The 26,477-nt window shown below is 36.7% G+C and overlaps 1 protein-coding gene across 6 annotated transcripts in view; it reads left to right on the top strand.

The window, feature by feature from the left end:
* LOC134531893 (liprin-beta-1-like) overlaps positions 1 to 26,477 on the top strand; it is a 77,584-nt gene that overhangs the window by 4,174 nt on the left and 46,933 nt on the right. For 3 of the 6 annotated variants that reach the window (XM_063367915.1, XM_063367910.1, XM_063367912.1), the window contains exons 1-6: positions 11,506 to 11,951; positions 14,216 to 14,281; positions 15,500 to 15,652; positions 15,799 to 16,418; positions 22,718 to 22,897; positions 25,122 to 25,334. In XM_063367915.1, coding sequence (XP_063223985.1) covers positions 11,822 to 11,951; positions 14,216 to 14,281; positions 15,500 to 15,652; positions 15,799 to 16,418; positions 22,718 to 22,897; positions 25,122 to 25,334 — 1,362 coding nt within the window. In that variant the 5' untranslated portion in view covers positions 11,506 to 11,821. Of the gene's footprint in view, positions 1 to 11,505; positions 11,952 to 14,215; positions 14,282 to 14,848; positions 14,987 to 15,499; positions 15,653 to 15,798; positions 16,419 to 22,717; positions 22,898 to 25,121; positions 25,335 to 26,477 lie in introns of those variants that run through there. The other 3 variants (XM_063367911.1, XM_063367913.1, XM_063367914.1) reach the window with 3 other exon arrangements.

The raw sequence follows: 26,477 nt of genomic DNA, 5'->3' as shown, positions 1-26,477 counted from the left end.
ATTTTGTCGTGTAGCAACACGGAATATGAGCTCGCGTCTCTAGTGACAGGGATATTATGGACAAAGAAAACTCGAGGAATTGAAAAGGCGACTTCGGAACCTGGAACACAGGAAAATTGACCAAACGTTTGTTACAAAAAAAAAAATATTAGTAATCAGTGCTGCCAGGTATTAGGGATTTTTCGTATTTGTTACTGATTTATACTTCCAGTTTCGGGATTACAGAGTTGTATTTATTTATCACTGATGACACGTCAAAAATATCTTGTGTCGTCAGCGTTTCCTTCGAAAAATGTCATGCTTATAGCTGGATGTGTATGTATGACACAATAATTTTATTAAAATATAATTTGGTAACACCCAGTTCAGCTTATTATGTATGCTAGAAATAATACTTACCTTCAAAAATGATTTCAAAATTTTTAAGGTTATCAAATTAAAATTACAAGGGAGACCTTTTGAAAAGAACCTAACAAAATTAAATCCTAAATATAATTTTTTTTCCCAAATCTACCTTTTTTGTTTTTGCGTACGTTTTAAATTATTCAATGTATGGATTAACTCATTTCTATAAATGCATTAGTTATTTCGTACAGCCTAGTATTTGGCTTAAACTCACTCATGTTTTCTTTATGTTTGTTGTATTGCATGTGTAAATATAATTACTGATGGGTGTGTCTGGAGGTTGGCATTACTGGCAGTAAGTTTTAATACTAGTGTGTTCCTCTAATACCTTAAAACCAGTCTTCATTTTAGTCAAATATTCATGTGTAGTTTAAAACCAACCTGTTTCCATCATTATTATAACGAAAGAGAAACAAACACTGAATCAACCATGTAGTGATTTAATGAATTGAAGTTCGATCAAATGTCAACAGTCATTCACCTGGCCACAGTTAATAATTTATTGTTTCAAAGTTAGATCAAATTTAGTGGTTTCAATATTGCAAGTTGTCAGCGTTAGAAATAACTGTGCAAACTGTGTGGTGTGCGGCAAAGATTTTATGGTCGATGTGGGCCAAATATGTTTAGAAAATTTTTTATTTTGTTTAATATGTTTACATTATCTTGCTAGAAAAAGGGGGGGGGGGAGAGGCAATGTTTGGTTGGATAAGGAAAACAAGATAAATTTTGGGAAATGGTCTAGAACTCTTGAGTAAGAATAACGAAATCCTGTAAAAGTCTCTTGAGGTACATTATTATTTACCGTTCTAGTACGCGCTAAATTATGTTCTTTTGACTCTGTTCTAGACACAGTGTTCCACCCATTCACTAATGATCTATTTATTTATGTACAGACGTGTCCTATCACTCGAGCTTCTTGGATTCCACAAGAAGGAAGATGTTTTTTCACTCTCACCTTTTCCTTTGCCTTCGCCCAACTAAAGCGAGTGCTCTTGTCGATTTAATAGAATTCGCCTACCCTTTTCATCTTTTTCCGCTTGAAGTTGTTCGAAGAGAGGGGTAGTTTATTGCTCGAGGGGTAATTTATTTCGTTATAATGCCTGGCTTACTTTCGGGACGATTGTATCAAGCCATTATTTCCGCTGGGAATCCACTTAAGATTTTTTCCACGGTACCTCGTGTTGGTTACTTTTTTTCTCTTTCTTTCCTTTCCTCTCTTCTTCTTTCTCTCTGTTCCTGGCATGATTATAATTTCTCGCCGGACAGATTTATTTAGCTTTGTAATGGCGTGAGTATGCTCAAATATTTGGAAAATTTTAACACCATAATAAAATACAATTTTATCTAGAAGAAAATTTAACATTTTTACACTGTAGTCAGTATAATTGGCTTGTTTTCCGTTTTGTCATGCGTTTGGTTCTCATGAACCAAACGGTTCATGAGAACAAGCTGAAAATATGCAACATATTTTTTAAAATATCATTCATTGTGTTTAGTATCAATTTTTTTCAACAGATGCTTACTATTTATTATCTAACGGCCGTTGAAATACACGTAGTTCAAAATTATAACATGCTTTCATTTTACAGTTCGGAAATAACCTTTAGTAAATATCTGGTGAGAAAATTTGCTACCCAAAAACAAACGGTTAAAAAAATGAATAACAAAAAATCTCCAATCTCAGTGGTTATTATCTTTTTCAACACTTGTTCCTTGCCAGGCATATTCATGGGAGGTCTAGGTACCTATGAGATCGTTGTGTAATGTCTACTCGAAAATAATGAGTTTGTGAGACGGGGTCTTACTCGAGCAGGGAATTTTCTTCATGCATAAATTCCGGACCCGAACCGAATTGGCGACCCCTTAAAGACTAACAGGAAATTCAGACCACTGAAAAAAAAAATGTTGTAGATGTCGCTAGACATCCACTACAAGAATCTAAGGTAAAATTAAAAATAATACATATTATACTGGATGCTTTGCATTTTATAATCCTATATAACCGTGTGTGTATTTTCACAATTGTTTATAGAAGTACATAATTATATGCGTGTAAAGTTAACTAAACAGATTTGATTATTAATATAGAGCTACTCCAGCAGGCAAGTTCCGTGTAGGTTTTATTTTCCCGTGAAAAATGAATTGATATTTGGCAGAATAATTTACGTCTCACGTTTTCTTGGGTCTAGTTTTATCAATATGTTGCGCCGTATGATTAACTGTCGGCACCAAGTACCTGCTTTTTGAAATTACGGTACATTTACGGACTTTTCAGCGAATAGTGCACTTTGTTGTGTTATTTGCTTTATTTCAGTTTGAGGCTTGCAGAATCATAATCTCTGTGGACACTATCCTATTTGGATTCAATACTTAAAACGTTTTATTTTGAAAGGTGCATGTGTATTTATTAAATTTACTAAAAAACCTCGATCGTTTTTCCTTATACACTAGCTTAAAAATTCAGTCTGCCATACCTGCATACCTACAAAGTTTTAATGAAAATCCAATCAAAAGTTCGAAAGACTACATATTTGTGGACACTATGCCGTATTTCAATTTCTGAGTTCTACAGTCTGTTTTGTTGGTGCGCTGAAACGATTCTTGGATAATTTGTAACTAGTATTCGTCGTAAATTTAAGAAAGAAATTGTTAGAAGTGTTATCGTAAATTTTTAGCGTACGCGGCTTTGAAGCTACACGGAAAAGAACATTGTTGTAATTTTACAGAGAGTTCCTGAGGAAACCAGTGGCCAAGAAATAATTTTGTAATACCACGAGAAATACATTGCAACTTTATACTACACATGGCTATGGTTATTTTTGCATGTGTGAAATTCGTTTTTCGAGATACTGAGTATTCCTTACGAAAATTGGCGCATACTTTTATATTTTAATTGATGTTTCATTCAAGCATATTATTTTTTTCAACCATGTAAAATATAATAGAAAGCTCAATAATTTGACTTTTTGTTCTGTCATGCTTATTATGTGTGCAGTTGATTCTAGAAAGATATTCAGGGAGCGGTTTCGCAAATAACTTAATGCAAACTTACAAATCTACATGTAATTTTACATGAATATTAATGTTCCATTTGTATAAACAATTACAGTGTTACAGTGTTTGCCTTGTCAGAAATGTTTTGAAAATGCTTTTGTTACAATTATCCTGCTATTCGCCGTAATTGGCGCACTGTTCTCTAAATTGAATCTTACCGCGTAGTGCCAGTTGTATGTTAATGACCCCTCCTCGTCAGTTCACACACGGTGTCCTACTCGCTAATTAGTGTGTTCCCGCGCGAATTAAGCCTAGCGATCCGTCGGTTTCAAGTCATCGCGTTACCTACTGCTGGTAGTTAGATGTGAAAATACTTATCGAAGTGCATGATGGGGTCTCGTACAAACCGTAAAACATAAATTGTTTCGTCACGAGTTTTGTTCTTCTGCAACTGACGATTACAAATGTTTGGCTGGGAATACCTTCTTCGTCCTCCATACACCTTGCATTTTCCAACTCGTGAAACAGGTTCCGTAGGCGTGTTTTTAGAGGCGGTCAATTCAGCATGGAATGTTCGCAAATACGGTTTTAGGCTTAAGGGGCCCTGCCTACCTGGGTACACACATGGTGTGGCGTCTGTTTACGAAAAGCATTTAAGAATGCGATGAGGGCCAATAAATAGTTTCGTTTCCGGATCAAGTTTTTAAACTTCAGCAGAGTTAAAATGGCTAATAAGTATTTTTTTAGGCATTAAAATAACAGGTAAAGATTCTTGAAAGGAATTAAGAGACTTGCATTATACCTTTTTATTAATTTCTCCGCCATATAATGTTACAGTCGCCGCTCAGATTTCATCGTTGTCCTGTGCACGACGAGAAGACTGCGCGCCAGTTCAGTCTTGCGCTTAAGGCCCCCACACACGTCAGTTCAAACCATCAGTTCGGACTGTTCAGTCGGAACTTACAGTTTGGAATGAACTGAGGCTCTCTGCACACACGATCAGTCCATGCGCTCAGTTCGGACTGAACAGTCCGAACTGACAGTTTGGTCTGAACTGAAGCTTTCCCCACACACGATCAGTCTTGTGGTTAGGTATTATTTTTAATGTTGTTGTGGTAATCTTTACTTTTGATGTTCCACCAACATTTATGTTCATGCCAAAACTCTATAAAATTAGCAAGAAAATCTTTCGACCAGGAAGCCATTTCAGAGGAATAAATTTATTTCACAATAAACACATACCTAGAACTAAAGCAAACAAAGATTATATAAACAAAGACGTCTGCTACGAAGTTCAGCTGTTGATTAAATGGACTGATTGCTTGGACTGACAGTTTGGACTGAAGGAATGTCTATACCCCCACACGGCAGTTCTGACTGTGGGCTTTCGAGCCCACAGTCCGATTTGATGGAAAGTTATCAGTCCGTCAGTCCATCAGTTCAAACTGTTCAGTCCAACGTCCTTGCACACACACGGCAGTTCTGGCTGTTCAGTTCAGACTGTAAAGTCTAAACTGTCAGTTTGGACTGATCGTGTGTGGCGCCCTTTAGAGGCGATACCGCGCTAGAAGCACAATCGAGCGTCGCGCTTATCATCCCGCCTCACCAACACTGAGGATAGCGCTGCTGTGAATTAAAGTGCAGTTATCGTTTACTGAGGGATATGTGATACAGAAGTTGTTAATTCCTGCTTTTCTCTGTCGCTCTCTTCACACCTCCCGTATTCAGTCAAAACTTCCCATCCAGCAGCTATCCTTATCGCGCTCTTTGCTCTAACACTCGTTACAGAATGTCCATAATCAGGGGAAAATAGGGAAAACCTTAAATTGTCTGGGAATTTTTAATTTTTGGAAATATCGTTGAATATTTAGTTAAGTATATATGACATGTCAAAGAATATAAATAATATTTTTCAAAACTTTTTACATAAATGCGCCATTGCTACTTTTTACTGTATGACACAAAGAAACCACAAGAATGGACAGTAAGATTAATGAATACACAAACTAAAAACAAGGCAAAATCAGCCGATGTCAAATGTTAAATGAATAGACAGCACAGAGAATTCCGTGGAAGGAATTAGTCAGAAAAAAAAACTATGACAACGCAGACATAAACAGCAGGCAGACAACGACGAGACGGTTGTAAGAGGACAGGGAAAAAAAAAACCCAACAAATAACAACCTCTTTCGGGAACTGACATCTGTTCCCGTCATCAGGCACTGTGCTGAATATTCATTTAACATCGGCTGATTTTGGCTTATTTTTCTATGTATTTTTGCATTCATCTTTATTGTTCATTCTTGTGGTTTTTCTATGACATACAATAAAAACCAGCAATGGCGTGTATTCATAAAAAAAAAAAATATTTTTAATATTTTCCCCAGTGCAAGAAACATTCAAAGCCGATATAAATGATATAGTTTCACTGAGGCTGATCCTGTATCGTTAATCCATTAACTGTCTCATGCATATTGTATTTGGGTAAGTTTTAGTTAGTTGCAATGCTTGCGTGCCAACTATTTTCTAGCAGTTTTGTATCTGTTTGGAACAAGTTGCTGTTAGCTGAATTACATCTGTGATGTGACACGACATCGAATAATTCCTTAAGTACGTTTTGACTGTGAATGCTATGACATTGTTAGGAAGTAGAGCAACAATCTGTAATGGATATTTTCTGTGAAAAAAAAAACGTAAAAATCAGGAAAAATTCAGGTTTAAGCCAGTCTGTTTGTGGGTTTTTCTTGATATCCTGTGTTAGAAAGTCCCTAAATCTACGAAATAGTTTCGCGGAAGTGTACTGTAAAAGCACGGAAACGTAGCCCGTAATTAAAAAAACACGGACTTTAGGTTCCTATTTATTGTAGCTTGAGAAGTCGGGGGGACGAACCTTGCCGAAGGCACCCGAAGTGTTAATGAGCCGTAAGTCCGGAAATGCTCGTTCCTTGCTCAGATGTATCGAAGCACAGCCAGAAATATACGAGACACTTAAAAATTCCTGAACATAACAGAAAACTGCTATTGCATGTTTTATGATTACATAAACACGGAATTTTCACAATTCAGTGACATACATTTGGTTTTTTTTCTCTTCTGAGTTAAATCCAAGTCTTTTAAAATCGATTTTTTTTTCGCTTAACCTACTTTTTGAAATCACATTTCGTAAACCACGAAAACAATATAGTGTGTATAAAAATTACTGAGTGTTACTTGGATCCACACTTTTTTTTTAAATATTATTTTTGGTTTCAGGAAATTTTTTTTACCGGCACTTTTCCGTAATTGTACGAAATCTTTTTCAGATAATGAAACAATGAACCAAGGAAGATTTGTATTTTAAATAGATGCGTTATGATAAAAAAAAAGGGGTGCACATAAATGAAGTTTTTAAAGAATTAAGATTATTGAAAAATTAAAAACTTTTAGTTTAAAGCCATACATAAGTATTTTCATTTTCTACCTAGTTTTTTTTTTTTTTACAAGGAATCGCCTCCAGAACATTATATATAACACTCTAGAGGAAACGCACAGTGCAACACAATTAACCGTAATTGACATAGCATCTAACTTGTGCCTTTGATAAATAGTTTATGAAGTTAGTAGGTTTGGAGGAAGGTTTATTACATTTAGGATTTAATTCAGAAGTAAAGTTTTTTCGAGTACGCAACTGACCTCAGGACAGGTGTCCAAAAGTACAGCAGCAGCGATGTCCTTATGATGTTACGTTCCAGACGATAAAACTTTTACAAACTGGATTTCGTGTTGCTGGGGCACAGCTGCACACACACGCCAAGGAGTTGACGCTGGTTGGAAGCAGTTGTCGATTGTAACAAAATAATTTGAGAGACTGTGCGCTGCCAGATATTTGCGGTGTTATCGTCAAAGGAACAGTTTTTTTTTTTTCTGTTTTGTGGAGGGGGATGCAATTCCCCCCCAAAAAATTGTGTATCATTTGTAGTGTGTTTCGAATGAAATTGTGACGGTGATAAAACTTCAAAAAAAATTCTGTAAACGTTCTTCAAAGACGGCATTTTTTATTTTTGAATTTCATTAACCAGCTTTAAATAATTACTTTCCCTTTTGGCATTTTTTAATATGAAACCTTACTGCGGCATATGTTTTAACTGTGCTTTATGAATTTTTATTTCCTTCTAATGCGATGTGCCCACCACGTGGTGAGAACTGAGGGAGGCAAAGCTTAGGGGAGAAAAAAAAAAACACGTTTACAATGCGCGCTCTACAAAGATGATGAAAAATAGGGGGGGGGGGGGGGGGGGGAGAGGGTGGTTATGACCCGCCAACGCTGACGTCACGCTACACCCTTCTTTTAAACCAGGCGTTGTAGCTGGTAGGAGTCTTTGATCGAGGCCATCGCCCCTACTCCCCCTCCCCTCATTTTTCACCCCACCGCCGCGCGCGTGTGGAACCCCTCCCCCCCCCCCCCCCTTCTTGAGGGTTAGGTAATTATTTAGACGGCTATTTCTGGTCCCTGCTGTGCGGCGCGCGCTCTGCCGGTTTGGGGGGTAAACGTTTCTTCTGCCGCGTTGGTGTGTCTGTCTGTGTGTGTGTGAGTTGGGGGGGGGAGGGGGGGGTGTTAAGTCTAACTTGAGAACTTTTTTCTCGTTCGCGTGGAAACACTGCAAATGTTACCGCAAGCCGTTAAGTGTTTGAAAAAAGGGGGGTTCTTGGTTACTTCCTTCACGTCTCCAGTGACCCGGGTGTCGACTTGGGCACACTAACGGTGTGCAGAGCTTCAGAGAAAAACCACGTGATTTTAAAAAAAAAATTGCTCAACATATGTTAGTGGGGGGTTTGTTTTTACGATAAACATTTAAGCGTATTTTAAGGGCGGATGAGTGGTTCTGTTTCCGGATTTATTTCCTAAATTGTATTTTTAGGAGAGTGAAAATGGCTCAACGCGTTTTTTTTCCTTCAGAATAAAATATACGCATGAAACTTCCGGTTACAGAGTCTTGAAAGCACCCAAAGGCCTTGCATTTCACCTTTTATCTTCATTTCTCCGACACACATTTTTTCCCTATGCACGAAGAGAAGACTGCCCGACAGTTCACACAACCTTGCGCTCAGAGGCGAAACCGCGCTAGAAGCACCAGCGAGCGTCGCACTTACATCTCGCCTCACGAATCAAGCACACCCTTGACTAGCTCCCCCCCCCCCCCCCCCTCCGGTGGAAGTCATTATTCATTTATTTCATCCATTCTTTCTGCTCCCGCGATTGCTGGAATTTGTGGCTCGTTTTTACGGTGTTTGGGCGGTGTTTAAGAAAAGGCGGAGGGGATCGAAGCTTTGAAGGCATCCCAACCTTTTCTGATCGCAACTTACACATTTTGGATTTTTTTTTATTATATTAGCTTCCGACAAAATCACACAGGATATAGGTTTTGGACACCTTTTTGAAGCCATACATTCGTATCCTAGTACAGCTGTTGCATAATCTGTGTCCTCGCCAAACAATCGGTTATTTTCATCCTGCGGTTGCGTATGTAGTCTGTAGATTACCAGACCATTACAACGTAATTAAAATATAAAATATTTCATTAATGCCTTGTCGTGCCAATAATTTATAACAAAAATACTTGAAGTAGAAATCATAGCAATAACTTTATCAATCGAAAATGGTTTACTGAAAAGAAAAAAAATAGTTTCTGAATATGAATCAGCTCGCAAACCCTAACTCTTATTTTTATCGCGAGCTTTCTGTCTTTCCTCCACTGGCTAGACTGATCTGTCCCCATGTTGGTTATTTCATTTTCTTGTCATTATACAGTGCAGTTCCTGCGAAACAAAGACAATGTTTTAATAATTTTTCCCATTTTCGGTTTATGCACTTTAGGTAACTAACTACTTAATTTGTTTGGGATTTCGTGCATCCGACGTACCAATGTGTCAGTCGCTTCTGATATCTTGTCTTCATTCAAAACCCAGCATAATTTTTTGAGTGTATGTTTGATCCAACTCTTTCACTACATCCCGTCTTTCAAAAGTCGACCTTGTTTGTCAGTCATTCTCTACTCGTATAAGTCTGTGTCAGTGTAACTTGTCTCAAATTTGGCAGTTCCCAAAATAGTACAGATTGTACCTTCTTACCACTGTTCTGTCAACATTGTTTGTGAACAAAATTCACGTGATTGCCATTGTTCGTAAATAAACATCATCCGAAGCTTTGCAAGTGACATTTGGTAAAAGGATACCACTAGTACTGTTTTTGAGAACTGTAGAAATTCAGACAAGTTAAATTAATTAGGTTACACTCGGAGGTTTGTATGTGCGTAGAATGACTTGCTTTCAATTTGCATTCCTCGTTCTGTTAGTCTGATTTCAATCCGAACGTATATTTTACTTTGTAAGGATTATATCACCAATTCCATGCATTATGATTGACATAATATCGTGTAGAACATCAAGGTTTACGGGTTTTCTATTCATATCATGTAAGGGCATGTGCAAAGAAATATTGGATAACTATTTTACTGTCACATTTTAGTAATTAAAGGATATATACATTTATCTTCATACACGCAGCACATATTTGCCTTGGCATAGAGAGAACCGCAAACTATAACTGGCATATGTTTTCTGCGGGCCTGATGAATTCCAACTCATAGAGCAGGAAACAAAAAATTTAAATTCAGTGTAGGAGATTGTAAATTTAATTTTTTTTGGTTAGCATATTTTAATAATTTTTTCCCTTTGTCTTTATGTTAACCTGTCTTCTTTTTGCCTTCGGTATAGAGTTCAACAAATGCAGGGTATTTCAGCAGCGTCTCTGATCACATATGCCTGCGGTAAATCACGTCTAATTTTTCAACAGTTGACGCCACCAAAATTTTCTGAGGTTACCGAATGGTTCCATTGACCACCTACATTGACCTTGATAACCAAGAAGAAAAGAGGGATAGAAAGTGAAAGATTACAGAGAGAGATAGAGAAAGGGAAAGAAAGCGAAATTCAGAGAAGATGATAGAGGCAGACAAATATAGGGATGAAATATAGAGAGAGAGGAAAGAGGGTGGTAAGAGAAATATTAAGAAAGAGGAGAGGAGTAAGAGAGAAAGAGAGAGAGAGAGAGCGAGCGTAAAAGAGTACTAGTTATTCGCGAGAGATGTGCCTAGTTCTAGTCACGCTTGCGAGATAATATTGGCAACATTAGAGTTATTCTTTTGTATATAATTGATAATCAAAATAAGTATTAGTAAATTTTTAATTCTAATGTTTGTTGATTGTTCTAAGATAGTAAAATTGTTTATTTTGACAGTATTGTTATTACAACGAATACATTCTGAAAGAAAACATCAATTCTGAACAAATTATTTTCTTCACAAGAGAAACTATTTTTTAGCAGCCTGTTACTATTAAAAAAAAAACAAGGCATTCCATTAATTAAGTCATATGGTCAGACAGAGACAAAATTTTTAAGATTAAAAATAATTTTTAAAAATTAAATACAAAAATTGTTGAAATCAAAATGGCGTCTTTCAGTTGCATATCCTTAGAAGAAATAATTTAGTATGATCAGATTATGCCTTTGCTAAAAAAAAATGTATTTCCAAAATTTTCATTACAAATTTTCCTTTTAATTTTTTTTTAAGTTTATTAATTACACTATAAAGTTGTGTCTAAAACTTTTGTACTCTTGGGTTTATCTAGCAACAGAGCACACTGAAACAAGACCGCGCTGTAAGCATTGCAAAGGAGTTAATGTCCATTGAAATGCACATTGCAATCTAAGGATGATACACGTTACGTGAGTACGAACAGTTCTTGGTCTTTTGGCGGCGTATTTCTGTTAATCTCGTGTGTTTTTTTTTGGAACACGCCCCGTTTCTTCTCCGCGTCTCTAGGGGTCTCATAGCTCAGGCGATGGGTATTTGGAGGGGTGAAGAGAGGGGGATCAACGGATTCGTCTCGTCTCGCATGTAAATACGGCGGCCGCGCGGGGCGACTAATTTTACCCGTCGGCCCTGAGCGGCGGGTTTTCATGCCCGGAGGGGGGAGGGGAGAGAGATTGTCGCGAGTGACGTCACTTCCTCGTTAGCGCTACTCGGGAGGGACCCTTGGGAACCTAGCGGCAGTCGGGTCTCCAACGTCCTCCAACGCGGGGGAGGGGGCGTTTAATACCGGCGCCGTGAGAAATCGGCGGATCCGGTTTTCGCGCGTGTCGCACCTTCCCCCTTCCCCTTTCACGTGGCGACGCTTTCACGTCCCAGGAGAGGAAGAGGGGAGCGCAGACGTAAGCGCTCACCAGTCGGGTTACTGTTCGCGTCGCGTGGTGGTGGTAGTTGTTCTGCGGCCGAGGGCCTCCCGATGGACGGCTGGAGCAGCGGCGCGCGACGGGTGATGAAGGGGGGAGGGCGCGGGGGGAGCGCGAGGCTCCCGAAATAGCGCGCGCCGGTCCGCGGGCATGGAGCTGGTGCGTCGAGGCACCCTGGGGCCCCTGGTGGCCGCCGCGCTAGCCACGCTGGAGCGCCAGTCCGGCGGCGGCGGCATGCGCGCCGGGGGCGGGGCGGCGGCGGCGGAGGCGGCGGCGCAAGGTGCGGAGAGCACGACGACCCTCGTCTTCTGCAGCAGCTGTGCTCTCTCTCTCTCTCTCGCTCTCTCCTCTCTTCACCAGGGGGACATCTCTTTGTTTGTTTGTTTGTGTACGCCGCGCACGTGCCACTTCTCTCGGGCCGCATCTCCAGCATCTACCATTGTGCTCGGTCGGAGCTGCGTTTTGAACGTCTCTCGACTAACGTTCAACGCCGTGGTACCGTGCTCGAAGGGATCTAGCGCAGTTTCCGAGCGACAAGCGGAAAAAACCTCTGCCACTATTCTGCAAATTAATAATATTAGTATATTAACGAATTTCATTGGAAAAAAAACCTTTTCTTGTAAATATTTTTAAAAATATTGCTAAACTGTATTATGATTTAATTTTCGTTTAAGACATTTTTTTTTTTTTTTTTTTTTGGTTGTGTGCCTGTAAATATGTCAAAAATTTGTGCTTAATTGAATGGAAACATTTCAGAGCTAGTAATCTTTTGAATTTTGTCTATTTGACTTCACTTTTTGTGAACAAGTGTTTTTTTTTTTAAGAATAGTTCTAAATTTCTTCATATTATGTATTTGTGTAAAGCCAAATTAATGACCTATTTCAGGAGAGATAAAAAATCATACATTGATAATAAAAGAATTTAAAATATCAGGTAAAATAAATTTCGACAGTTAGTGACTAAAATAAGAAATATCTTTGCTTCCTACTTGGGTAAAAGTCATTTATAACGTGCTGATACTTTGATATAATATTTTATGAAATTTAATTTACTTTAGTGCAATAGACATCGACAGTTACTCCTTCAGTAGAATTATTGTTTACAATGTTTTCAAATATAATTTGTTGATCCTTTAATTGCTCACCACAGGCATAACGTTTCATAACAGAATTTTGCGACAAGAACATGCAATAGTTTAATCGCTTGTACATTTCATTCCAAACCCTATTAGTTTTCATCACTATTTTGTGTATGTAATACATATTCAACATTTTGTCATCAAATTGTAAAGTTTGCTGATTTTAATAATTAAACTAAATCACAGTTGGACTTCTTTCAAAAAATTATTTATTTTCAATGATATGGGAAGCATTAGAATTAAGTACTTCAATATGCAATATCAGTAAAGGTTTGCAGTGCAGTGGCATGGGTGTAGTATTATTCCACTTTCTCATTGCTATTAAGTTTTTTTTTTAAAAATAATAATTTCTCGTACTTTCCAGTAAAGTTTACTCGACAGAGCCATTGCTAGCAATAGTTGAGGCCAAGGTGGCTAGCAGCAGGAAAAACCTGGAAAAGCCAGGGGATTTTTCAGCAACAAGGAAAATTGAGGAAATTTCTTAGGTAGTCAGGGAATGTTTTTAATGTCGAGGTTACTTAAAAATTAATGTTATACCAGAGACTTACTTTGATTTGTACTGGCTTTAAGTACACGTCCTTTCTTTTCCTTTTTCAACCCTTATCTAAGTGTTCCTCCCTCGACTTCACGAGGCCCTGGCCTATTTACATTTTTGGAGACCCTCCCGTGGAAAATAGGAAAAAATTACTCTTTCAAACATTTTTAACCCAACTTTGAGCTTAAATTTTGACAATGGTTTTGCTAATTTATTTTAGGATATTTTGATGTTCTTTCCTGATAAATTATCTTCCGGTCAGTTTTACAAATGCTTAAGATAACATTTCCAGTATACTTGCATCATTATACAAGGCAATAAAATCTTTTGAAAGTTTTTCTTACATGAAAGCGTGAATTGAAATAGGCACTGACCAGCACATTAAGTAATAAGATAATACAAATTTAATTTTCCTTCTCCCGTTAATGTCCATATTTTAACAGAAAACTAGACAAACAAAAAAAAATTAAATTAAAAGCACCGGCACGGGGTCTCGATAGACGCTTTGGGGTCGCTCCTGACTTCGGTGCTAACGACAGTTTGCGATAAAATTATTGATAGTTGCCTGTTGCGATGGTGAAGTTTTGTATGCCTATGAGTCACAGTTTTGATTTCGAATTTATGATAGTTATTGGTGACCAATTCATTTCAGTGGTCAGGGAAATTTTTTTTTTTCAAACCTCGAAAAGTCAGGGAAAAGTTATGGAATTTTTTTTATCGCAGGTTTGCTAGTTACCCTGTGAGGCTTGCTAAGTGTATATTCGCTCGCTCAAGAGTGGCGGGTCAGAGGGAACAGCTGCTGATGGTGGTGACGAGAGGGCATTTGTACATCCGTGCCAAGGTCGTGCTCATCTTGCTTGCTTTCCGCAGATTTTCGATCCGAAGAACAACTGGACAGTGACAGCAGCGAAGAAGGCGAACCAGTGAATACAGAAGGTTGTGTGTAATTCTCCTTTGTCAGTGTAAATTTGGGCATTTGTATTTTAGGTACAAACAAATGTTAACTACTGTTATTACTTTGTGAAGACCATGATTCTTTTGTTATCAACATTGGAACATCAAATGATAACTAGAATACAATCTCTTTGGTTAAACAATTAAAAATTGCTTTAACTAATACTAGTAGAAGGGTTGAAGAAAGAATATATTTTTTTGCTTGGAATTTCAGTCTAGAATGGTAATTAGTAAAAATAATTTTATCTTAAAAAATAATTTACATTTATTTTTTTAGAATGAAGTCTGCATATAATAGTTTCCAGGGAAGAAGTTAAAGCTTAGTGAGATATTAAATTGGATGTTGTAATGAAACACACAATTGTGTATTAAGTACTTTGGCTGAATACCAACTGAGGTATTTGTGTTTACAAAAATTTTTTTTTTTCATTTTATTTAAAGGGAGAAGATGCTGTGGCAAAGAAACATTGTAGGCGTAGAATCTGTTATCTTTCTCTCTCTGCCATTCTGTCTCTCTTTTTCTTCCTGGAGAGTAGCCAGATGTTGGTTTATAGTCACTCTGTGCAAAAATAGTCTAGTGCGTACTGGCGACTTCAACCTCTGATCCTTTTGACGGATGTTAAGATGATGGTTAAAAGCTATTTATTGAAATGAATGGTTTTATAGTACATTCTAAATGCTCTAAATGTAAGTACATATATGATAGTAATATAAAAATGTGTTTTTGTCATCAGTTTAAATATTGACAAAATTTGTTACTTCTGAATTAACTAAACATGGGTTTTTGGCAGTGATATTAGTTTAAAAACAATTTCTGGGATGTATATTAAGTTTTCATGTCATAAACTCCAGTGATGTTTGTGTGTATAAACTATTTGAGATAATATTTTAAGGCAAATGGTGATCTTTAATATTTTCATACATTAATTATTCCACACAAAAATGTTTTTAGATGATGTTTTATAATGATAGTGTAAAGTATTGGGAAATTATAAGGAATGAAAAATTAGAATTATTTTTAATTTGTGTCCAGAGTTTAGTAATGCAATGTAAATGTTTATTTTCAGTCTTGTGTGGTGGGGGTTTCTTAAGATTAACTAACACTGCAGAGATATAATTTTATTTTTCAACGATAGGTAGCAAAGTAATACTAGACTTACATATAAAAGATTGTGTTAGAATGTTGATTTTGTTGGTTAGGTGGGAACGATTCAAGTCCAGACGATGAATCGACGCTCAAGTGTGGGGTCGCTGTGTGGTCAGGTTCAGAGTCTACTCACAGAACCTCATCATCTGATATGTCTTCTTCGGAAGATGAGGCTGTCCATGAGAGTAGTCATCAGTGTGAGAAAGGTGTGCATTAATTTGGCAAACTCTTATCATGTTATTATTGGAAGTAAGAGGTTACGATTAGTCGTTTTTTTCTAGTTGAGGTTTTAAAACACTATTTGATGATTTTAAACTAATGCAAGATCTGTGTCTGACAAATTTATTCACAGACCTAACAACAGGTTGTACGAAAGACTTCCAATGGATTCGCAATTCATCTGCGAAGGTGGACGATCGTTCGATGGCACGTGGGGATGTGTTGTGCCAAGAGTCCGGTACGGCGGATTCAAAGTCTTCCACGGGTAGCATCAACGCTATCGGGTTGGACGATGTCCCGGAACGAGAGTACCAGAGCAGATCTGCGCCCGCCGGTCGACCGCCCCGTTCCGACGGGAAGCACTCCGCGAGCGCCGCCGAAGACACGACGCGCCACCGCGGTCCCGGCGAGAGCCCCCCGGGTGGCGGGGGCGACACGTCGAAACTGCCCTCGCAGTGCCTGGAGCCCCGGGACCGCCGCCGACACCACAGCGGGGGCCGGCTGCAGAGGGACCAGAGGTCCAGGTCGACGGTGCTCTCGCACTCCCCCCGCTACCGCTCACCGACGCGCTCAGCGCACGCTCACCACTGGAGCTCCCCGGGCCCGTGCTGCTGCTGCGAGCCCTACCGCTGCTACGGCAGCGCGGGCCGGCTGGACAGCGCGGGGGACCTCAGCCGCTGCTGCGGCCGCCGCGCCGTCACGCCGTGCTGCCAGTGCGAGCAGCACGCGTACACGTGGAGGCATGCGTCCAAGGTTAGCGACACTGTATCTTCAGGGCTTACCTGCAACCAGTGGCGTAGCCAGGATTTGTGTACGGGGGGTGTTAAGAAGCATGCTTCCCCCCACCCCGGGAAAATTTGGATTTTAAGGTGTAAAATAGTACTATTTTTAGCAGTTTTCGGCTCTTAATAGTAAATATTGTAATGTTAATAACTTTATTAATTTTAATATGAAATTTGTTTTAGTGATGAATAAGAAATCAATTAAAGATTTGGTGCCAAGGTGGGGGTTTGAACCCCTGGCTACGCCCCTGCCTGCAACATTTACGTTATAACATTGTCCTATTTCAAGAGATCTCCAAAATTTGCGTTAACTCAATTCTACTTAAACTGCCGTTTTAAATATGCATAATTAATCACAAGCGAGTTGTTTTTACTCACACTCGCGAGTGGATAGTTTTTGTTAACTGAAAATCAGTTTTTTTTTATTTGTAGCAATATGATTCACCTGGCCTTGTTATTGAGTTTTCATTTACATATGAATTGTTGTTCTCTTCATACAAGATGCACTTTCGGTATGCTTTATAACACCTTCGCATACTAGGTTGATAAACAGACTTTGCCATAGCTAGAGACCCGGAAATTTCGCGGATTCTTCTGGCCTCAGGATAGAATTCAAAGTTATAGGTGTGCTCGACCCATGTTTACTTTCCAATAGGTTGATTTCTTAGCGAGAACATTTTTATCCTTGTTATTTGGCACTACCTGATTCGCTTACTTCTCTCCTAGCTGGACATCGTTGGCTCACGGTCGTAGAGGGGCGTGTAAAACAACTGCATGCCAATCATGAACACAGTGCGAGAGTGTGAAGGTTTGCATTCTAGCTTGCGACTAAATGAATCCGCGAAATTTCCGGGCTATTGAAAACAGATCATAACTATAAATTTAAATTCTTTTATTCTCTCTGTTGAGATGCTAAACATACATACCACAAAAAATACTTTATTTAAATCAAAATGTCGTTTGAAATTTTTTTAAGAGTTAGTAAATTAAATATTACTGATTAGAAATAAAACTGAATGATGATAAATTAAATTACTTTTTGTAGCAGCAAACAATATTGTTTGTCTTTATTATTCCATCCTAACAATCTTGTTGTTTTTTCCAGCTTTAAACATTAACATTTTGTTGGTAAATAGAATTTTATGATATAAATGGTTTCAACAGTAAAATGTTCCATTTAATGTACTAACAAGCCATTTTAAAATATTACTTATCGAAAATACAAAGTTGTTTGCATACCAACACCCAAAGATCGCTACTCACTTTGGCCACTTGTTTTGTATACGAATGACAGAATGTAGAGACACTTGAAAATTTTTACTTACATGACACCTTTTTAGTTTTCTAACACAAGATACACTGTAAGTTACTGCAACTATACTACTTAATGGTTTTGATCATGTAGTGGTATTGGTATATTATTTTATCTTTTGACATTTTGTAGCTGGCATTAGTATTTTGAAGCAGAATAGGCTGAAAACCTTGTATTTTTGAGTGACTTTTTTCATTGAGTTGCAGATTATTGACACATCTGAGGACTAGAGGCCAAGATCAACCGTAAATGTCTCATGTGCAGTGTGAGAAGATGATAAAATGTTAATTTTCTAATCTAGTACCAGAAAATAATTTGAATATGGGCAGTTCTGCACTAGTAGATAAATTTTTATTCTATGTGAATTCTGTGCATAACAATTGTAGTTTAACTAAATTTTCATTACAAGCTTTTGTATTAAAGCTACAGTGTATTTAAAGTCTTGTTTACTTTCATTTTTGTGCCTCTAGGTGATACTCAATGCATGTATTACTGAAACAAAAAATTAACGTGATGCTAGTAACCTATCCACACAGCAGCTTGTAACCATGGCTTAGTCAATGATAATAGCATTAGTCTCATGTATGCTATCTGCTGATATGTAAAAATTTTTTCTTAATTAAATTTTTATTATGGATTTAAATCAATGTTTCTTATTGCCTAACATGTGCCTGCAAATGGCAGCACAAATCAAATAAAACCCACAGGACAAAGCAAAAGAAAACAGGGTCATACAAATCAACAGAGATCTATAGTGAAAATGGAAGAATATACCTATGTCTCTTAACCCAGTTAATTCATAAGCTGTCAGTATTAATTATTTCATTGAAAGTTTGGGGTTCTGAGATAGTTAAAACTTTAAGGTTAAGATATTACTTCTATCTTGTATGTTTTGGTATCCTTGTGCAAATCAATGTAACAATTACATACATAGTATAAACTAATCTCATTATGGTGCACAGAACTCTCTGATAGGTATTCTGTTACAGATTGACTTTTCATGTGAGATAAAATAAAATTCAAAAATATATTAATGACTCTGTTATAGTTACAATTGTGACAAAATTTATTGCAGTTTATTTTGATTAATTTTAGGACACTAAAATATTATTTATGCCCTAATGAAGCTAGAATTTAGTACCTTAAGTCTAAAAATAAATGATAAAGAAATGTATAAAATGTTTAATATGAATGAGTCTGAACCCTCTTAAATGTATCTTAAGATGAGCATGTTTTCATTTCACGAGGTTTGTTAGAGTAATTTTGTCCCAGTCAGTCATTCTCTGTTAATTGGTGTATTTTGTTAATACATTTTAATCCAACCATTTAAAATTATGTTTTCCCATTAACAGTGAAATTACCAACCATTATCTGGCTCTGATTTTGCCACAAATGATTTTATTTATATGTACCCATTCCTAGAAACCTACACTTCAAAGTTTTTATACCAGCTAATGACTAATTTTCCATATTTAAGCTAATTTTTTTAAATTTTCTAATTCTTATAAAATTTTGAAGCATATAGGAGAAACAGATGCTAGTGGTATTTTTTAATAAAAATTTATACACATGCTTTGATTTTTTTTGGGAAATAATTAAAATTTCTTAAAATAATTTTTAGGCGGATAACAGAGGGAAAAGTTTCCCCTGGGCTACCTTGTTAAATATGGCCCTTTTCTCTGTCAGAAATTTGTTTTATGTGAAACAAAAGGACAACAATGTTGCCATAAGAAATGGCAGTTTTATTTTAATCTATTATTTTTATGGGTTAATTAATGTTTTTTAATTGTGCAGTGTGCTATCTCTTCAACTGACATCATTATGTATGTGTATGTTCAACATTATTTTCCTCCCCCTGTTCCTTGGAAATTTCTGGTCATGCTGTGGATAGCTGATTTTTGTTGGGCCTATTACCATTTATCCGCATGGTTTATAAACTCAAAATACTATCAGTTTCTGTAGTGCGTGCATGTATGTAATTAGCCTCATTTTGATATTTTTGTTGTATGTACTAATAGTACTTGTAAAATGCTCTGAACATAAATCAAACGAGTGTTACGCTCTTTGTATATGTTTTCATGTTATTACATAACTTAAATAATAAAACTGTGTATATATGCATTTATAAAAATAAAAAAAATATAATTGGTTTGATGTGTTATTTGTGTTTTAGTTGCTTATAATATTGTTATTGTGCAATGAACAAATTAAGGAAATCAACATATGTTTTTATCATGTAAACACCTACATTAACATAATAATAGTTCCTTGGTTCCTTGCCCTGATGTTTATGTATGACAGTAAAATATATCTTCAGACTTTTAAAAAAATTACAATTTTTTCTTTAGTCTTAGTTTCCTTATTACTTTGAAGTAAGAGTTCACTGTGTATAGAGGAACTTCATAAATGCTTTCTTCGCTTGTCTATGCTTTCTTACATTTTTACCCGTTTTCTATGAGCTCTTGTAAGTATTATCTAAACATAAATGTTATAAAATGGTTCATAACAAAAATTGGTTATTTTTTGCCAATTTCCATTAAATACTTCTGGGAAAATTTTACATTTTAATTAAATAATGACTATTGTATTTTGGATGTTATTGTGTGTTGATTTATCTGCCTGTATGTAAGTCTTCAATGTATATTAATTATTTGTCATTTGTCCTTTAACATAACAATAATTCAATTTGCATTAATATTGTCATTTTATTGAATTTATTTGAAAACTAATAAAATTTTATTTAAACCATTATGTATTACTTAATGAGTAGAAAATGAAAATGTGATTTATTTGAATGATGAATTATGAAGTCATAGATTACCCAACAAACTTTTTAAGTTACATATATTACATTTTTATAGAATACATTTTTTTTTATATATTGCATAATTTTTTTTAAACCCTTTGACACTTGACTTGAATTTTACTTGAAGTTGCCTGTATTCAACTGTGTTAAAGAAATTTTAACCTATTCTTAGAGCTTTTTTAATATACATTTTTGGTTCCTAAAGCGTGACCAGTACTAAGGCTAACTTTATTGAATCATCATTTCTTTTCCTTTGTGTGTGTGTATGTATGTATGTGTATGTATATATATGTATATATGTGTGTGTGTAATATATTTATCCTTTCTTTTCTAATATCATACTTTTGGCTATGAAGCATGTATATTTTGTTACAGGAAACATTTTGAAAAAAATTTATATATAATGTGTGAATTTAAAGCTTTGTTCATCTTTTACTCAGAGTAATCTTTACATAATTTTATTTTATATTATTGTTTATAAGTAAGTTAACAATTAACACTGTGTGTGCATTGTGGTGTGCAGTGTTTTTCTTATGTGTGACAGTATTTTTTTTTGGAATTTGCTTTTGTTTTGTAGTTTTGGCATGTCAGATTAAGTCACAGACTTAACATTTAATGATTTTTTTTTTTTTTTTTTTTAAATATTATTGACACTTATGGGTATATTAAAATTATTGTCTTTAGGATATTATGTAAACTAGATCGTTCTATGAAATAGTTATAGTTGTACTGTCGGAAAAACACTGAACAAAATGGTCTTTCCCATGCAATATTTATTCCTGTTTACTGAAAATGGAATAGCTTCAGCTTAAGCTTTATTTGTAGATGTTTTTATTATGATTTTTAAAGGAAACAATGTATGTTAAGAAATAATTTCTCTAAAATTTGGTATTATTCAGTATTGTCTTCATTGCCTTAAAAGTAACCAAAAGCTCATTAGGGTTGACAAATTTTAATTAAAAAAATTGGATTAATTTTAAGTATGTGTGTGTGTATATAGATATGTACATTATTTTATCCTACCTGTTGTGTTGAAAAGAGATCAGTGTGTCAGTACAGAGTGTGCTGTTTAAGCGACAGTTACTTCACACGGGATTAGTCAGATTATTTTTTGTTTTGCTGGCGGGGTGAAACCCGAATTTTTCACAAGTTTGAAATTTCTTCTTCTGCCCCTTCATTCATCGGTGCTCAATTGTCATCTCATCACCCCTGTTTGATAACCCCAGTGTTGGCAAGTTGGGTTGTTTGAGTGCACGACTGCTACACGCGGGAAACGGAGGAGTTTGTTCCCGACAATGACGCCACTGGCTCGCCTATCACGAGCTCCTTTGTTTCTAAACACTAGGCACCCAACTGGCGCACAATCGTTGTTTCGTAATGTGTCCCAATGGGACTTTCAACTCTGACTACATAATTTTAAGTTGGATTGTTTGGAATAAAGGTTCCTTCATGTCCCATTGCTACTTAAAATATTGTTCATAATATTTTTCATGCTTAAAAATTCCAAACGAAAACCATAAAGTCAGTGACTCAAAAAATTGCTGTTCGTTATCGAACACCTTTTAACACGTCCTGTTTATTTATTTTGTCATTATTATGAGTTCAGTCATATTTTTATAAATTCATAATTTATACCTGTCTTGCATGTGTTATTCTGGTCACAAATATTTTCCAGAGATATTTACTAATGGTAATAGAATTGCTGTCAAAAATTGCGCAAGTTGATAACAAATTCTAACATTCTCGTGACTTTATACACCAGTTAGATATGTTGAAAAATTTTTGAAGTTATACTTCTAATGCGACTTCCAACAAGGTTGCGTTAAACGTTAAATGCTACCATGGAGAATAACACTACCATGGAGAATTATTTGCATGCAATTAAAAACTATTTTGTAATGATGCCAAAGAAGTATAACTTCTCACGCACGTACCTACCTAAGTACACGCACCCATTTTTTTTTTTTTTTTACCTAAATAACAAATGCAAGGTAGTTATGAATAAATGTTGACTAATAGTAATGACGAGAAAATTGGGATATACCGTAAATAAAACACGGTGTGGTGAGACCCCACCGGAGCAAACGTGGCGCGTGGGAGACCCGGGGCGGACGGGACTGACTGACTGACTGACTGGCGGGCGGTGTTGCAGCCCCCGGGGGAGCTGGAGGAGCGGCTGAGGCGGCTCGAGAGCGACAAGGACTCGCTGCAGCTGCAGGTGGCCGTGCTGAACGACCAGATCGACGCCCAGGCGGACAAGATCGGCGACCTCGAGAAGATGCTTGAGGAGAAGAGGAAGCAGCTCACCAACACGGAGGATGTGCTGCAGAGGGTGAGTCCCTGCCGACTGTGTCGTCATCGTCGTTGCTATAGACTATTGGCGGCCTCTCAAATTGTTAAAATAATTAATGAATAAAAATCACTAATTTCATTTTTGACGTGACAACGTCTAATAAATCGATGAACGCCGGCTGCACGCACAAAAAAGTGTCCTGTAATGCACATTGTCCTGTTACGTTCATTGTACGCTTGCGCCACATCTATCTCTCTTCCACTCGATTGGAACAACCATCGATTTGACTTTTTCGAGGCACATTAAACTTGAAACACTCCCATTCGTTTCCTACTTTTCCTATCATCGTCCTATCCTTAACAGAATAACACAGGTTGGAAGAAGTTAAATAGCAAACATGTATAAAAGTTATAGTTAAAAAAAATAATCTCTTCGTTAAAGTAATAAACATTATTTGAATTAATGAGTGCAAATAAAAGTAAATTTATCAATTGAATTATAGATTTCATTTCACTCCTTCTTTGTATCCATACAAAATAGTGATAATTCAATAAAAATGACTCAATTTTATTCATAAAAGTATGCAATCATTTCATCAATGTTTTGTTATGACGTCACGTTAAACTATCGTCTGTAAACTGACTTTACAGACAACCAATTTTTTAATTATTTTACTTCTTTCAAACAAATTCACTACATTTCACAATAAATATGCAAAATACACAAAAACTAGCTTTTGTGTGAGTGCTACTGGTCTACTTTGTTTATGTACTTTATGTGCCTTTATATGAAAAAAAAAACCTATTAATTCTCTTAAATGCCACACGTATGAAAAATTCAATTAATTGATATGTACCATTAAGTAATATATTATTTAAAGCATGTTTTGATTTAAAACAGAAATTGAAGGAAAAATGAATCTAAATGATGTAACAAAGAAAAGCAAATTCTATTTAAATTTTATATAAATCTTATCATGGGTTTTCGTATGTTGGTCAGTCATACACAGAGGCTTGAAGTGAGTATGCGGGAGGGGGCTACAAAACACTTGGTAATCAACTTGGTGCGCATGAATTTGAGTTGTGCCTGATTTTTGGGATCAAATTCTCTAACTCTCTTCGCACGAGCATGGAGCATTAGCAGTCACAACCATAACATTACTCATTAGAGTTCTCGTTCTTTCAGCTGATCGAGCGGCTTTCCGCCATTGGCCAGAGTTAAAATGGTCATGGGGCTAAAATGTTGTTAAAAGTCTTTAGCTGTGGTTGTGGCATTACCCATCGAGTGGCAAACACATACCTATACACACACACACGCGCGCGCACGCGGTACACACACACACACACACACACGCACACACGAATAAAATTGGTTCTTTAAGGCTTTTCTCATACTACATGTTTATGATTTCATTTGTATGATATGACTTTTACCCTAAATGCTATTTATGTAAATTTTGACAACAGCTCTCTTCAATATGTTGTTTGAACACAAAATTTTGTCACTAGATACATAATGTTATTTGTGAACATGCAGATGATAATAATTATAATGAACACTTGTGGAACATTTTAAATCTACTAAATTAAACTTAGTAAATATAATTTGACAGTAATTTGACAATAATTTTACAAAATTTGTGACAGATCTACAAATGCTATCATGATAAATTTACATGAATAGACCTTAAATGATGGTAATGGCAAGGAAGTGAAATAACCTACGTGACACGTGAGACTTAGCCTTAATAGTAGAGTATATACCAGTGATAGCCAGCTGGCGGCCCACGACATTGATTTTGTATGGCCCTTTGGAAGAATCTTACAATAAATAAATGTTATCCGGGAAAAAAAAAGTCATTTATTAACCGTCTTTGCACATATGCGGAATAAGTTACCAGAAAACACTGTTAGGAAGCCATAATAGTCTCATAGAAATAGTAAAGCATTTTTTTCTTAAATTGTTTACCTATTATTATTACTATTATTATATTACTTGAATTAAAAAAAAATTCCAAATGCTTTACATATTTTTAAGAGATTTATTTTTCATTTCTTCACCACATGCCAAATCTTGTATTAATTGGTTATTGTACAGAGTAATATGATATTCAAATAGGGTTGTAGGCAGTTTATTATTATTTTGTGTGTGTCGGGCCCTTGGTAACGATATCCGGCCCTTGAAAAGAGTGGAGTGTGCATGGCGCAGACCGCGGTTAGGAGACTCGAGGGAAGCGAGGAATGCGGCCCCCCTCCCCCCTCAGGAGATGCTGGCCCGCTCGTCGCTGGAGACCCAGAAGCTGGAGCTCCTGTCCGCCCTGTCGGAGCTGAAGCTGCAGCAGGCGACCACGGAGCGCGACAACCTGGATCTGCGGGAGAAGCTGGCGGAGGAGCGGCGCCGGAACAAGCCCCCCATCGCGCCTCGGGCGTCCCTGGGCGCCGCCTCCACCCCGCTCGGCAACCAGGTCTCGGTCCAGGTGCGTGCCCTCGCTTCTCGTACGAGGCGTTACTTTCCAACGCTGCCACGGAGAGAGAGAGAGAGATAGCCGGTGCGTGGCAGGGGGTTGGATCCAGTGTTAATATATATATATATATATATATATATATATATATATATATATATATATATATAAAAAAAAAAAGGTAAAATCTGACTACTGAAAGTGCTGAAGTTTTGTTTTACAGTCTTAATTCCTTTATTCCTTATCTTTTTTTTTTTTTGACCGCAGCTAACCCATCTTGCATTCTGTGTTCAGTACTTTGAATATCTACCATCTGAGTTTTTTTTAAACACAAATTTTCTGCAGTAGTTGTTATGTCTAAAGGTAATTCCTCACCTAGTTTTCTTACTACCATTGCAACAAACTTTCAAAAGACACAGCATACCTGTAGCTCTACTAAAATTGTACTTTTGAGCGATTCGCTGCGTTTTCATCTGCTCCTCACAAATATTGTCTAGCGACTGTCTCACTTTTTCGTTGTTGCAGGCTAGATAGTATTCCATGAGGTCATACACCAAAATTTAATGGTAAGTTATGCTATGAGAGTTAATGTAGACAGCAGCAACCTCAGATAAGCGATAACTTAGAAAACACAGATATAATAAAACCTTCTTGGTTTTCACTTGGCTCAGTGTTATCATTTATCGGGGTGATGTTTTTCAAGCTTTTCTTCGGTGCTGATTTTTTCACGCCACTCCATGATTCATCCAGCCATTTAATGAGATCTTTGAGGTTAATTTTCTAGAGGCTTTCAACAACATTTAGATCATTTTATAGGTCCTAAGGCAAATGTTTCAACTGTCTGTGCAGTTAATCACTTCTTACGTCGGCTCAGATAATATGGAACCTCAGTTAAACGAGACTCTTCTGTAGTCAACATATTTTAATGGGTATAGTACTTAAAGAAAAATGCTGCATGCAAAAAATATTTTTCAACCCCCTTGGTTGCACCCCACTAATATATTTTTCCTTCCCCCACTTTTTCTTCCGTTCTTTTTACTTCTCATGTTCCTCATGTTCCTCACCCGTAAGACATTTGACCTGCACTATACAAGATTTGTAGCGAAATGTTACTGCCTCATGGATGAACGTGAAGACTTTTTGCAGTTAATTTTAGTG

This window comes from Bacillus rossius, chromosome 5 (assembly GCF_032445375.1).
Source record: "Bacillus rossius redtenbacheri isolate Brsri chromosome 5, Brsri_v3, whole genome shotgun sequence".
NCBI lineage: Eukaryota > Metazoa > Arthropoda > Insecta > Phasmatodea > Bacillidae > Bacillus > Bacillus rossius.
Note: the sequence above shows the minus strand (reverse complement) of the source record. Positions and strands in the feature narration are given on the sequence as shown.